Source organism: Bos javanicus, chromosome 1 (assembly GCF_032452875.1).
Source record: "Bos javanicus breed banteng chromosome 1, ARS-OSU_banteng_1.0, whole genome shotgun sequence".
Taxonomy (NCBI): Eukaryota; Metazoa; Chordata; class Mammalia; order Artiodactyla; family Bovidae; genus Bos; species Bos javanicus.
This window is the reverse complement of record NC_083868.1, coordinates 72,355,284-72,371,007: the sequence shown is the minus strand read 5'-3', so window position 1 is coordinate 72,371,007 and position 15,724 is coordinate 72,355,284. Positions and strand designations below refer to the sequence as shown.

The following is a 15,724-nucleotide window of genomic DNA, read 5'->3' as shown; positions in this document are numbered from 1 at the left end:
TCCAACTCAGGGATCAAACCCAAGTCTTCTACACTACAGGCAGATTCTTTACTGCTGAGCTACCGGGGAAGCTTCTTGAAGAGGCAAAAAATTCCATGTGCTATTTCATTTAGAACCATCTAGCTCATTTTTAATTGGGCACATAGTAAACATTGGCTTCCCTAGTGCCTCAGATGTAAAGAATCTGCCTACGATGCAGGAGGCCTGGATTTGATTCCTGGATCGGGAAGATCCGCTGGAGAAGGGAATGGCAACCTACTCCAGTATTCTTGCTTGGAGAATCCCATGGACAGAGAAGCCTGGCAGGCTACAGTCCACAGGGTCTCAAAGAGTCAAACACGACTGAATGACTAACACAATGTATAGAAAACATTTCTGCAAATAAGAGTATAGTCAGGCTCCGTATCATTCCTCTTCCTCTATTTTTAATAGAGGAAGTAATGTACAGTTTTAAAGCCAGTAATGTACAGTTCTGTGACTATTCTTCTGTTAACTTGTCTCCCTGACCACAGCCAGGAAAGGTTATCCACTTTTAAGCAGTCATGTGATTAGTTTTGGACCACTTGAATGATCTAGAATAATCTCTGCATTTCAAGGTCCTTCATCATATCTGCAAAGTCCCTTGGTGATATGAGGTAGCATATTCATAGGTTTCAGGAATTAGAACATGGACATCTTTGAGGGGGGTGGGTATCATTCTGCCTACAACAAATGCCATGATCTGATTTAGGTTTTACCAGAATGACCCTGGGTGCCCTGTGGGGAATAAACTGTAACAAGGATGGAGGCAGGGAGACCAAGTAGGAGGCTAATAGAGTAACCCAGGTGAGAGGAGATCAAGGATTGGGTGTCAGCAGTAGAGTTGTGAGATGTGGTCTAATTCTGGATGTTTTGTTCAGGTAGAGGTGCCGTGATTTGCTGATGGATTAGATGTGGGCTATGAGAGGAGGGTATCAAGGATAACTCCAAGGATGACACTCCCCCCACCCTCTTAGAGTACTTGACATATGTTGTGTTTATTTGTTTAACTATCTTCCCTGTAAGACTGAAAGTTCTAAGGGAGAAGGGCTCAAATCTCGCTTGTTCGATATTATATTCTCACATCAAGGAATGCACAGAACATAGTGATACAGCTCATAACTGCTATTTATTGAGCCATTGTTATGTGTCAGGCACTTAACATAATCTCATTTAATCATCAGAACAGCCTTATGAGGTAGGTACTATTATTATCCTCATTTACTCAATGAGGAAACTGAGGCCCAGAGAGATGAAATGACTTCTACCAGTAAATACAAGTTTGCATATTAAGTCACTTCAGCCCTGTTGGGCTCTTTGCTACCCCATGGACTGTAGCTTGCCAGATTCCTCTATCCATGGGATTTCCAGGCAAGAATACTGGAGTGGGTAGACATTTCCTTCTCCAGAGGATCTTTGTGACCCAGGGATTGAACCTGCATCTCCTGCATTGCAGAAAGATTCTTTACCATCTCAGCCACTAGGGCTGAGCTTGTAAATACATGCGTGGACCTCAAATCCATATTGAATAAATGAAATAACTCTTTCAAGTTAAGCAAACATTGGGTTTAGCTAAATATTCTAACCACATATGGAGTGGGAGAGAAAAGGACACAGATTTACAAATGTTTCAAAGTTTTAGCTGAAGAAAAGTCATGTCAAGAAACAACAAGTGTTAGTGTCAATAATTTAAGAATTCTCAAACTATAGTCCATCTTGCTGTGGTTTAGCTATTGTGATGACTTACACAGACAGTAATTTCAGAAATGCTTTATAGCCAATCTGGAGGCAGAGAAGAGAAAAACAGATGACATCAGGCAGACCATGGGGGCACAGTGAAAAATGTCCAGACCTGAGATGAAGAGGGAGGGATTTCAGTCTCGCCTTAGTCCCATCCACTCATTAGCCAATGCACTTAAGGTATTTATTTCATCTTTCTGAGACCATCTCAACTATAAAAAGGATATATTTTCTGCCTTACTACCCCATAGACTCTTGGGATAAACTAAATTTATTCATTCAGTAACTACAAAGCACCTACTGTGTGTCTGGCATTGCTCTAGATCCCAGCAACATGTCATGAACAAAAGAGACAAAATCCTTTCCCTCATGGGGTTTGCATTGTAGTGGAAATGAGGATTGAGAAATATAAGAACAAATAAGTAGATAGTGCCATGAAGAAAAATAAACTAGGACAGGGATTATAGAATGATCAGGGAGGAGGTAACACCAGACAGAGACTTGAAGAAAAAGAAAGCTAGACAGTTTGTTTTCTATAACTACAATTCTACCTTTTCCACAGTATCATAAATTGAATCATGTACTATGTAGCTTTTTCTTTTTTTGGCTGCACCACAAGGCATGTGGCACTTCCCCAATCAGGGAGTGTGAACCCATGCTCCCTGTAGTGGAAGTACAGATTCTTAACCACTGGACCGACAGGGAAGTCCAGAAAACTAGACAGTGAGCTGCGGGAAGGGCAGTCCAGCCACAGGGAACAGAATTTGTTCAGTTCCTGAGGTTAGAATGAATTTGGGATTCATATCCAAGGAATAGCCAGAAGTGAGCAAAGTAGAATAGTAATAGATGATACTAGAGAGGTAGGCAAGGGCCAGGTCATGCATAGCTCTGCAGGACATGGCAGAGAGCTGGGATTTTATTATGCATGTGGTAAGAAGATAATGAAAGCAAAGCTATGCAAACAGCAACACAAATAGTAGATAATGGAGGTATAACATGGACTTGGGCAGCAATATGGCACATCTGTTAGGAACAGCATGGGCTCTAGAGGCTGCCTGGGTTGGAATCTTGGATGCACAACTTACTGTGTGTAGCCTGGGACAGCTTGCTTCATTTCTCAGTGCCTCAATTTCCTCACTTGTAAAATAGTAGTGGTAATAGTTGTTTCTGTTGTTCAGTTGCTAGGTCGTGCCTGACTCTTTGTGACCCCCATGGACTTTAGCACACAAGGCTCCTCTGTCCTCCACTATCTTCCAGAGTTCGCTCAAATTCATGTCCATTCAATCAGTGATGCTATCTAACTATCTCATCCTCTGCTGTCCTCTCCTTTTGCCTTCAATCTTTTCCAGAATCAGGGTCTTTTCCACTAAAGTGCTCAATAAATGTTAACAATTATTACCCTCAGTTACCAAATTGTACTCAACATTCAAAAAACTAAGATCACAGCATCCGGTCCCATCACTTCACAGCAAATAGATGGGGAAACAATGGAAACAATGAGAGACTATTTTTTTGGACTCCAAAATCACTGTAGATGCTGACTGCAGCCATGAAATTAAAAGACGCTTGCTCCTTAGAAGAAAAGCTATGACCAACCTAGACAGCATATTAAAAAGCAGAGACATTACTTTGCCAACAAAGGTCTGCCTAGTCAAAGCTATGGTTTTTCTAGTGGTCATATATGGATGTGAGAGTTGGACTATAAAGGAAGCTAAGCGCCGAAGAATTTATGCTTTTGAACTGTGGTGTTGGAGAAGACTCCTGAGAATCCCTTGGACTGCAGGAGATCCAACCAGTCCATCTTAAAGGAAATCAACCCTGAATATTCACTGGAAGGACTGATGCTGAAGCTGAAACTCTAATACTTTGGCCACCTGATGTGAAGAACTGACACAATGGAAAAGATCCTGATGCTAGGAAAGATTGAAGGCAGGAGGAGAAGGGGACGACAGAGGATGAGATGGTTGAATGGCATCACTGACTTGATGCATATGAGTCTGAGCAATCTCTGGGAATTGATGATGGACAGGGAAGCCTGGCATGCTGTAGTCCATGGGGTCACAAAGAGTCAGACATGGCTGAGCGACTGAACTGAACTGAACCGAACCGTTATACAACCAATTGAGCTCATTAAGGTAGACTTTACTAACTCAGAATCTGCAAGTTTTTTTAAAACAGAAAAATTTACATATAAATGAAAAATATTTTTAAACAGAAAAACTAAATCTATATTTCTTCTATATAAAGAATTTGGGGCTTTCCTGGTGGTCCAGTGGTTAAGAATCTGCCTGTCAAAGCAGGGGACACAGGTTTGATCTCTGGTCCAGGAAAATTCCACATGCCCCAGAACAACTAAGCCCGAGCACCAAAACTATTGAGCCCTGTGCTCTAGAGCCCCTGAACCGAAACTACTGAGCCTATGCACTGCAACTACCAAAGTCCGAGAACCTAGAGACTGTGCTCCACAGTAAGAGAAGCCACTGCAAGAAGAAGCCTGCACAATGCAACTAGAGAAAACCAGTGCATAGCAATGAAGATCCAGCACAGCAAAAAAAAAAAAAAGTAATTCTTAAAAAATAAAGAATTCAAACAATAAATGAAATTAGCCTCCTCCGATGTTCTGAATATGCTTAGGTTTGACTAAGTGCACTGAAGATTTTTATCTGCCTATGGTTCCTTCCTCTGGGAGACCAGCCCTCCCTCTTCCCCAGTGACTCTTCTTGGTCCATGTAGCCCTGATGAGGAGTTAAGATGAGAGCCAGGTTTGCCCGGAGTTCTACATCTGCAGTCGACCAGCTCCACTCTTGCCCCCTCTCTCCAATATACATAGACAGTGACTGTTCCAAGAAGAAGCACAGGATCCAGACTGGGCCAAGTCAGAATCCTCCTTGGAATTTGTGCACAGGGTGTTCTCTCTCTAGCATCTCAAGTCTCTAAGGATGATGTAGATCAGGAAGCAGCAGCCAACTCTACCATCAGGTGGAGAGAATGAAGCCAGCACAGAGAGAAGCAGAGTCAAAAGGTGGAGACAGCCCTGTCAAGAATGCAGGCACAACTAAAGTCAGACCTATCTACCCCTGCAACTTTACAGTTCTGTGAGCCATAAATTCCCATTTTGCTTGAGGATTTGGTTTCGTTGCACCAAATGACTTGATATACATACCTTCTATGAAAGATGCTCTCTGATTTTCTAAGGTATCTGTAATAGTCTGTATGTATATAACATTCTTTATAAGATACTTCAAGAACCTGATCAAAAAAAATCAATACAGATGTTATACAATATATAAGGATGAAAGGTAGAAATCATTTGTCAGGTTAGCTAATAACCCAAGGAACAGATTTTGTCAATATTTTTGGTAACCCATATTTTCAGTTCTATAATGGACCTCATGCTAATTATTAGAGGCACCTTAGGAATGACATATGTCATATTATGGTTTCATTCTACTTGTCAATTTCCAGGAAAAGTGACTTCAGTCTTAGTAAAACCTAATATATGTGGTATTGCAATGTATATTTCTTTCATCTTTGTGTAATAATAAAAAGGTATCATATGTTTTCAACAGTCTAATGGGATTCCATATCCAGAAGTCACATTATTTCATATCTCCCTTAATTTCACAGTGTTTAGCAAAACCTTATTTTTGTTGTTTGAATGTAAGAATGAAATTGGAGTAATATGCAGTTGAAGCAAACCGGATTAAGAACAAAGCTATTCTAAAACCCAGCTGCCAACCAGCTACTCAGTCACCCACCTTGCTTAATTTGCTCTCCTGAAATTGAATAGCAGCCAAAACCAAATTCTTTTCAAAAATGGATTAAGATGCATGTGGATAACAAAATGCTGTTAAACAAACCTTTCCATATCAGTAAATAATTTGAGAAGAAAGAGGCAGATGAGAAATCCCTGGGAATTTATGAAAACTTGGCAGAAATGTTTATCAATTAGGTTATGCAAGAAACTCCTAATAATAAATCAGCACACTGAAAAAGTCCTTGTGTAAAGCATAGCATATTTTACCACCATTTGAAAAATATGTAAAAATGTTTTTATTTTTAATCTTTCTAAATTCAGACATTCAAGAAGCTATTTTTGGTGCTGGTACAGTGTTCTGACACCTTCTCCCTGAGTAAAATCAACACATCTGCTAAAATTAACATTTTTATCTCCACGGACCCACATGTCCCTGAGAAATATAAAATATCATTGTGTTTCCTGCTAACCAGCATTTGGACACAGACAGCTGTTCAAGCCAAATCTACTCCAGTCTTCTGAGAGAAGGACCTTGTTATCACTAACCCATATATCTTTTGAATATTGTAAGGCCTCATAACAGGGTGAATAAACTCAGCTCAAAGTAAACCAAATATGAATTGGTGGGTCTGTGGTAGCCCAAGTCCCATCTGTTGGGATCTGCATATGTAAATACATTAGCAATCCAGCAAGTTTGCTTGGTGCCCAGATCAAGAGATGAAGGAAGAGCAGTACAGCTGTAATGTTTTCTTACATCCAACAGAGAAACAGATCCAAAACACTGGAACCTATGCAAATTTTCCACTTGGTCCCTCTACTCACATCTCCTTTTAAATTGACCCCAGGGTACCATCATTACAGACTGGAATCACAATCTAATGTTTCATTAGTCAATATACTTCAAGGTTCAAGAATAATTAAAACATCTGTCATGCACCTTCCTATATGTTAGAAAATACAAGAAAGACATATTTAGTCCAAGGGACTAGAAGACAGATACATACACAATTATAACACAGAATGTGCTAAGGGAGAAATAACATTACAGGAATTCAAAGAAAAAAAAAAAACACATGAAAAAGTTTAATGAAAAAAGTGAATCTTGATCTAAAAGACAGAAAAGAATAGAATGACAGTGGCGGCAAATGGGCTTGGGCTGCTCCTTGGCGGGTGGCGGCGGTGGCCGTAGCGGTTCCTCCTGGCCCTGTTAATGTCGGGGCCAGGCCCGGGGAGAATGGCGCCCTAGAGCCCAGCCTTTCCTGGGGGTAGGGGCGGGAGGGGATGGGTGGGGACCGGCCATGTCGGAGGTGACCCGAAGTCTGCTGCAGCGCTGGGGCGTCAGTTTTAGGAGAGGCGCCGACTTCGACTCTTGGGGCCAGCTGGTGGAGGTGACAGACGAGAATCAGGTATTAGCAAGACACCTACAAAAAGAGGCCCAAGCTCAACACAATAATTCTGAATTCACAGAAGAACAAAAGAAAACCACAGGCAAAATTGCAACATGCTTGGAATTACGAAGTGCAGCTTTACAGTCCACACAGTCCCAGGAAGAATTTAAACCGGAAGATCTGAAGAAGCTAGAACCAATCCTAAAGAATATTCTTACATATAATAAAGAATTCCCATTTGATGTTCAGCCTGTCCCTTTAAGAAGAATTTTAGCACCTGGTGAAGAAGAGAATTTGGAATTTGAAGAAGATGAAGAAGAGGGTGGTGCTGGAGCAGGATCTCCTGATTCCTTTCCTGCCAGAGTTCTCGTGGTAAAGAATCTGCCTGCCAGTACAGGAGAGATGGGTTCAGTCCATGGCCCAGGAGGATCCCACATGCCCATGCATCACAACTATTGAGCCTGTTGTCTACAGCCTGGGAACCACAACTGCTGAAGCCCGCATACTTTAGAGCCTGTGCTCCAAAACAAGAGAAGCCACCACAGCGAGAAGCCCTCGCGCCACAACTAGAGAGTAGCCTGCACAGCAGTGAAGACCCAGCACAGCCAAAACTAAAAATATTAATAAATAAAAATTATTTTAAAATTTCAAAAAAAAAAAAAAAGAATAGAATGACAGAGGTTGATAGAAAAAAGAAAAAGAATGTTAGTGAAAAAAGAGCAGTCCAGCTTCATGCAAACCCAGGGAATATATAGAGGGTAGGAAGAAAGGACCTAAGGGTGAACTGATTTTATCTGGTAGGCTGTAGGGACCAAGGGCCCTCCGAATCAGGAATATTTTAATGCATGATTACATTTGTCTTAAAAGGAAATTAACATCCAGGAATAGGACGGATATAGATTAGCAAGGATGACAGAGGAAAAACTGAAGGAATGAGACTGGTTGGGAAAGAATAAGAGTGAGAAGAGTTACACAGAAGTTAGAAAAGGACAGATTCAAGTGGTATTTTGAAGGTAATTAACAGAGCTTAGTAATTCATAAGATGCTAGGGTAAGGACAGGGAGGGCATGAAAGATGACTTTGCATAGTATGGGCAATAGGAAGACATTGCTCCACAATTATGGCATTGTTTGATAGGGAAATTTTATGAGCTTACTTTTGTACGTATTGACTTTAAACAAAAGAATGTAAACTTAAAATCTGCTTTTTCTCAGATAGCCTTTAGAAAAATTTTGCTTTGACTCTTGAGTTCCAAAATTAGCCCTGAGCTGTCTAGCTCTGTGCTCAAGTATTTTGTCTTGGGGTATCAGAACATCCTCTTTTTCTAAGACCTGCCACATTTACTCTCCAAGATTTCATTTAACAGAAGATAGGCAATAATTTTAAATGTTTTTCTCAGTAGGCTTTTTTCCCTTGCTGTCAGTAGATATTTTAATTATTGTAACTAAATTTTGGATGCAATAACTTTTGTTAATGTGTGAACAAAGAAGCATACCATTTGGGGTTCTAATTGAATATACACCAAAACCTCTGACTCTAAAAAACATCTCTTAGTTGTTGTGCCATCTGTTTATATACTAATTAATGGCTTAAAAATAGATGATCTTTTGAAGGCAAATGACATGAAAATAGTGGAAAATACTAATATAGATCTCATAAACCTACACTCTTTAGGCATTACATTAAAAGAACAGCCTGAGATGATGCCATGAGATGCTGAATGAACATTATGTGTACATTATAATGTGTACGGACAGGGAGGTAGTTATTTCAAGAACCGTAAGGCATGATTATTTATTAGATACTTTCATAGGTCTCTTTTCAAATTTTATAGCTAGTGATTAATTTTTAAACTTTATCTAGTCATGTGCATTTTTTACCTATAAACAAAGATGAACCTTCTCTCCTTATTTTCTAAGTCTATACTATTCATTTTCTAAAATACAGTTATAAACATCCAAATCTTTGCTCCACATCTATTGTCTTATCCCTCTTCCCTTTCACAATTAAAGTTCTTAAACAAGCTGCCTACACATGCAGTATTAATTTCTACACCTTATATACACATTCCTCAGCCCCCTGCAATGTGGCTTCCACCTTCACAAGGCCAATGAAGTCAGTTCTCATGAAGATCACCATGATCTAGGTTACCCTAAATCGAATGAAGACTTTGCACTGTTAGTCCTCTTGTTTGGGGGATTAAATGTGTTAATTCATCTAATATATTTAGTATCTGAAATAGTGAAGATATTCAAATATTCGATTGAAATTGAATATTCATATATCTGAAATACTCAAGATATGTTCCAAACTTCTATCTTTTCTTGGTATCTTCTACGTGTAAATCCAGCAAGTGATCTTTCCATCATTCAAAATAATTGAGAAGTCATCACATTTTTACTTGTATTTATATAACTAATCGAGAAAAACAGGTAAAAGAACAAGGTAAAGTTTGCTCTTCCATTTTAACTCTTCAGGAGAATCTCATCAGCATATATAATTTTCTGGAATGTGTGCAGAAGAGAAAACTAAGTATTCAGCCTCGTTCTCAAAATTTATAACTTCTTAAATTCACGTTCTGGTTGGACCACATAACACAACAATTGATATCTTTTCAAAAGTGTTAAAGACTTTCCTAAGATAGGTAGGGCTGGCAGTTCAAGGAGTATTGCATTACAGTAATAACCCATTTATTGTGGTGTGTGCTTTTTGTTAATTACAGCCAGAAACAAAGACAGGAAGCTGGAAATGAAACAAGCCTCCTGGCATCAAAGAAAACAGTCCCAAAGGCCACATCCAGAAAAAAACTGGTTACTACCCTCAGATGCCTTACTTCTGAAAAAGAACAGCATGTGAAGGCTTGGGAAAAATCCATTCAACGTGCTCTTGAGGGCAAGGCAGTATTTCAGACAGTACAATAATCAATGTTGATATGAACAAACCAGAGTCAGTGAGTAAAGATTATGTCTGGGGTCCTTGGTATGTGAATATTGGAAAATCCATCATTCTTCAGCAAGATTTACTTCCAACATGCTTATAGGTACAAAGCTCCAGCCATAAAATAAATGAGTCACAGTGATGTAATGTATATATAGGGCAGAGAGTCGATAATATTACAACTTTGTACGGTGGTGGATGGTAACTGGTCTTACTGTAGTGATCATAATGTATAAAAATACAGAATCACGATGCTGTACACCTGAAACTAATACAATATTGTATGTTAATTACAACAACAAAAAGTCAGAGTTTGGGTAACTCAGTTGTGAGAAATTTTACTTGGGTGGATAAACCCATTTTCAGATAATCCTGAATAAGGAATTAATTCTTAACTACCTCTGCTATGGAAAAAATACAACCACCAAGGCGAGACAGGGCCACAGTTGTTCAATCCAAGGTGAGATTTCTTGTGAAAATATAGAGTCAGAGAAACTAGATTCTAGACTCTGAACTGCCAAAAACCAGCTGGGTAATCTTGTCTTCTCTTTGCTTTGGTTGACTTCTCTGAAAAAACAAGGACATTAGGCTAGTTGATTTCTAAAATTTTTTCCAGTTCTAATATTCAAACATTAAGTATATGAAGATGCTAAAGAGTAATGGGAAGGAAAAGTTAAATCACATTATAAACAACTATCTTCCTTTTATTCATTCAACATTCATTGAGGCTTCTATAGAGATGACCTATACCAATCTCTGAGAATACTGTGTAGTAAGCATAAAAGAGATCCTGCCTTGAGCTTTCTGTTTAGTAAGGGAGTCAGGCAACAACAAAGCAAACCAACCAGATAAGAAAACAAGAATCTGAAAACCATAGGAAAGACATCTTTTTTAATAAGATGGTCAGGGAATGGCACCTCTGGATAGGTTATGTCTGAACCTAAATAATGAGAAGAAAAGCCATAAGGATAATTATTGAAGAGCATTTCAGGCAGAGTAATCTTCTAGTGCCTAAGCACTAGAAAAGGGGAAAAACTTAGTGAACTGGAGGAACTGGGGAAAAAAAAAACAAACCAGTACAACTATAATAATTAAGTAGGAGAGTGAAACAAAAAGATTTGAAGAGGTATTTGGGGGTCTTTCCATGCAGTCTTGTTAACCCATTCTAAGAAATTGGACTCATTCTTAAGGATGGCAGTGGAATCACTGAAGGGTTTTAAGTAATGCAGCAAAACTTGCTGTTACAGAAGATGGACTGAAAGGGACACAATGGAAATGGAAAACCAATTACTTAGGAGGCTGTGGTAGAGGTACAGGCAAAGTGGAGAAGGGGAGAGATTTAAGATACGTAATAGTGGCGGTCGAAAAAGTGAGAGTTCCAGAAAAACATGTACTTCTGCTTTATTGACTATGCCAAAGCCTTTGACTGTGTGGATCACAACAAACTGTAGAAAATTCTTAAAGAGATAGGAGTATCAGGCTACTTGACCTGCCTCTTGAGAAATCTGTATGCAGGTCAGGAAGCTACAGTTAGAACTGGACATAGAACAGACTGCTTCCTAATATGGAAAGGAGTATGTCAAGACTGTATATTGTCACCCTGCTTATTTAACTTATATGAGAGTACATCATGGGAAACGCTGAGCTGGATGAAGCACAAGCTGGAATCAAGATTGTCAGGAGAAATACCAATAACCTCAGATATGCAGATGACACCACCCTTATGGCAAAAAGTGAAGAGGAAACTAAAAAGCCTCTTGATGAAAGTAAAAGAGAAGAGTGAAAAAGTTGGCATAAAACAACATTCAGAAAACTAAGAACATGGCATCTGGTCCCATTACTTCATGGCAAATAGATGGGGAAACAGTGGAAACAGTGACAGACCTTATTTTTTACGGCTCAAAAATCACGGCAGATGGTGACTGCAGCCATGAAATTAAAAGATGCTTGCTCCTTGGAAGAAAAGTTATGACCAACCTAGACAGCATATTAAAAAGCAGAGACATTACTTTGCCAACAAAGGTCTGCCTAGTCAAAGCTATGGTTTTTCTAATGGTCACATATGGATGTGAGAGTTGGACTATAAAGAAAGCTGAATGCTGAAGAACTGATGCTTTTAAACTGTGGTGTTAGAGAAGACTCTTGAGAGTCCCTTGGACAGCAAGGAGATCTAACCGGTCCATCCTAAAGGAAATCAACCCTGAAAATTTATTGGAAGGACTGATGTTGAAGCTGAAACTCCAATACTTCGGCCACCTAATATGAAGAACTGACTCAACTGAAAAGACCCTGATGCTGGTAAAGATTGAAGGCAGAAGGAGAAGGGGACAACAGAGGATGAGATGGTTGGATGGCATCATCGACTCAAAGGACATGAGTTTGAGTATTGACATGACTCCAGGACATGATCCTGGAGTTGGTGATGGACAGGGAGGCCTGGTGTGCTGCAGTCCATGGGGTTGCCAAGAATTGAACACGACTAAGCGACTGAACTGAACTGAATAGTGGTGGTGGTTCAGTTGCTAAGTCATGTCCTACTGTTGCGACCTCATGGGCTATAGCCCCCCATGGTCCTCTGTCCATGGGATTATCCTAGGCAAGACACTGGCATGGGTTGCCATTTCCTCCTCCAGATCTTCCAAACCCAGGGATCGAACCTGGGTGTCCTTTGCAGTCTGATTCTGTACCAACTGAGCCACCAGGGAAGCAAGAGTAATAATGTTTTAGTAATGGAGTTAATAAGTCCCTGAATAAAGGATGCTATGGATCTACCAAGAGTATGTGCATGTTAGGTCACTTCAGTCATATCGGACTCTTTGCAACCCTATGGACTATGGCCTGCTAGGCTCCTCTGTTCATGGGATTCTCTAGGCAAGAATACTGGAGTGGGTTGCCATGCCTTACTCCAAGGTATCTTCCCCACTCAGGGATCGAACCCAAGTCTCTTTAAGTTTCCTGCATTGGCAAGAGGGTTCTTTACCACTAGCACCACCAGCGAAGTCTACATATAATGGAGGTAGAGTCAAAAGGGTTTACTAATGGATGATTTCGCCTATATAAGAGAATGAAAGGAATCAAAGTTGAGAAATAATCTGGTGCTAAGTTATTTGGGGGAGAATGTGCAGGGGACAGAGAAATTAATAGAGGAAAGATAAAGAGCTCAATTTTAGATGTGTATTTGATATATGTGAGACATCATTTGTAAGCAATAGACATCTGAACCCTCTGTTGTTACCTTTTGATCTTGGCCACAGTAATTGCATACCTTTTTTTTACTAAGAACCATCTTCTATTTATCTTTTTATGTACATTACCCAGCAACATGTACATAATTATACAATGACAATTACGTACATTGTCCAGCTTGGGCTGGACAGTTTGTACTTCATACATATTTAATAATCTTCTCAAAAATAACGCTTTCCCCTTAACATTACATTTATTAGTATGTCCTCATTCAGACTGTAAAACTTCAGATGTCTCTAGTCTAGGTCTTCAGAACAGTGTTTGAACCTTAAAAGAATACTAATCTGGGTCCAATTCATTTTGCAGTCTAGCCAGCTTCCCACTACCCCACCACTCCCATGGCTGGTTTTAAAATTTAAATTGTGATTTATCAAAAAACAACAACAAAAAAACACCAACTCAAGATGCTCCCACTTGAGGAAGGACGGACTGCTTTTCAAAGTCAGCACTGGACCACAGCACATTTCCTGATAGTTCCAAACTACAGTGGGGGTCCTGTTAATTGTGGTCTTGACCCAGACCCTCCCAACCCACATCCTTTCCCCCAACAACTAGACTTAGGAAAAAATAAAATGGCAGCAGAAGCTTAATTTGCAACAATCTATAAATCTGCTTCAACTTCTGCAATTTTAGATTGCAACTTCAACATTTTAGATTGAGTTCTAAAAAAAAAAAACAGATCATTTAACATTGTTGATTTCTGTGGTGTCTATCTTGCTTAGTAACAATTTTGTTATAGGTCACTATAGAAATTTTACTTTTAAGAAAGTTGCATAAGAATCTGCCATATAACAAGGTGATGCTAATTATAATTAGCCCAAGCTACTCTCCAAGAAAGGCTTCCTCAGAATTAGGTAAGTGTGTAGCTTATTCTTTCCTTGTTCCCCCAAAGTGTGGTACTAATTATAATTAGCCCAAGCTACTCTCCAAGAAAGGCTTCCTCAGAATTAGGTTAAGTGTGTAGCTTATTCTTTCCTTGTTCCCCCAAAGTGTGCTCTCTGCTCCATAAATATGTGTAACTTTCAATATATTTAAAGGCAGGGCAAATCTTATGTCCATACTTCCCAATTAGCTTGGCATGATGCCCCACAATAAAGTGCTTGAGTATTTTTCACATGGGTATCTCTTTTACAAAGGAAGATGAAAATATCTTTTACCAGGGTGTGTAACTGAACAAGTATATAACTAAACTTTCTCATTCCTATGGTTGTAGGGTCTATTATCGGTTTACTTTTTCAGGTTGAATCATTTATTAGATCAAGGCATACTGCAAAGTTGCTTATAATCCCTTGCCTAAAAAGTGAGGTCAAATAATGTTAAGACGCCAAAGATCAGCCTGTACAATCCTCTTCTATTTCTATTCAACAGTCATCAATCCAAAGGAATCAAACAAAGAACAAAAAATGTATAGTTTTCTTCCAATTCCAATTAATTTCCATTGGTAATAGAACTGAAATGCAACACACTCGCTTGGCAGACTTACTAAAAATTTCAGGTTGGGCAGTTGAGATAAAATCATGACTAAACACTTGCCAAATCCACCCTCACTTACCTCCTTTCTCAGCATTACCTCCCCCAAATAATTCCTCAAATAAAAAACTAGATGAGTCAACCCCAAATTTGAAGTGTAGGAGCCAAAAACCCCTAACACCTCTCCCCCTAAACACTACAGAAGCTAACCAAGGCTTAGGGGTGTGAGCCACAGACCAGACACACTTGCTATTTGCTCTTTTATTTTCCCAGTGAGTAGCAGATGTGTTCCTATCAACCAGTTATGTGAGCTGACGGGGAGGACAAGGCATTCAGGAAATCTGCTTAAAGCACCAAGTCTTTCAGCAACAGTCATATCAATACTAAACCACAACAGCATATAACCAACCACATCAACCACACCCTCATCTGTCCTGGACATGTATTCTATAGTTTCTTGCATAAGTTACTAAAAATTAAGTCTTATGCCTGGCAAATTACATACAATCCATAATATGCAGTTATTGCTACCATGTCTTCCCTCTATCAATGATACACTGGTCTCTTCTTTTAGGAATAAGTTCAATTTTCATGTATTAGAGGCTCTAGCTGATTTCTTTACTCCTATCTGGGATGCTACTTGAAGGAAAAGGGAACTTGGGGTGGTTGTGAAATGTTTTTAAAAAACACTAAGTTAAATCAAATTTTAAACAGGTTCCTTAAGCAGGATGTCTCAGACTCTTTTAATATGATGAGATGCATTATTATAAGTCTGGGAGGTAAGGGAATAAAGCGTACAGCAAGTGCAAAGCATATTTGGCTCACAGAATCCTTTTCATGGAACACACTGAAAAATGCTGTTTTAGGCATATGTTTATACAGGCTAGCTTGGTACTTACTTTGTAACAGAGTCTATGAAAAAAAATCATGCTTTGTGTTTGAAACATCCTGTTTAGAAACAAACTTGTGGAACACAACCTAATCACATGCATTTGCACATCTCCCGCCACTGTGTAACTGTACTTTTAAGATTTTTCCTAAATGGTGTGTAAACCTCAAATAAAATTTCCAAATTTCTTCAGATTAAATATAAAAACTCAAACTAAACACTTGAAAAATGTTACTCCTAAAGCACACGACGTGTATCAAAAATCCAAATGAAGTTTAC

At 39.2% G+C, this 15,724-nt stretch overlaps 1 protein-coding gene across 1 annotated transcript; it reads left to right on the top strand.

Annotated features, from left to right (window-relative positions):
* The first annotated feature begins 6,787 nt into the window (after positions 1-6,787).
* On the top strand, positions 6,788-7,377 carry LOC133244729 (axin interactor, dorsalization-associated protein-like). Its single transcript, XM_061412280.1, has one exon. The coding sequence runs from the start codon at positions 6,814-6,816 to the stop codon at positions 7,360-7,362; it is 549 nt and encodes a 182-aa protein (XP_061268264.1). The 5' UTR covers positions 6,788-6,813; the 3' UTR covers positions 7,363-7,377.
* The last annotated feature ends 8,347 nt before the right edge of the window (positions 7,378-15,724 follow it).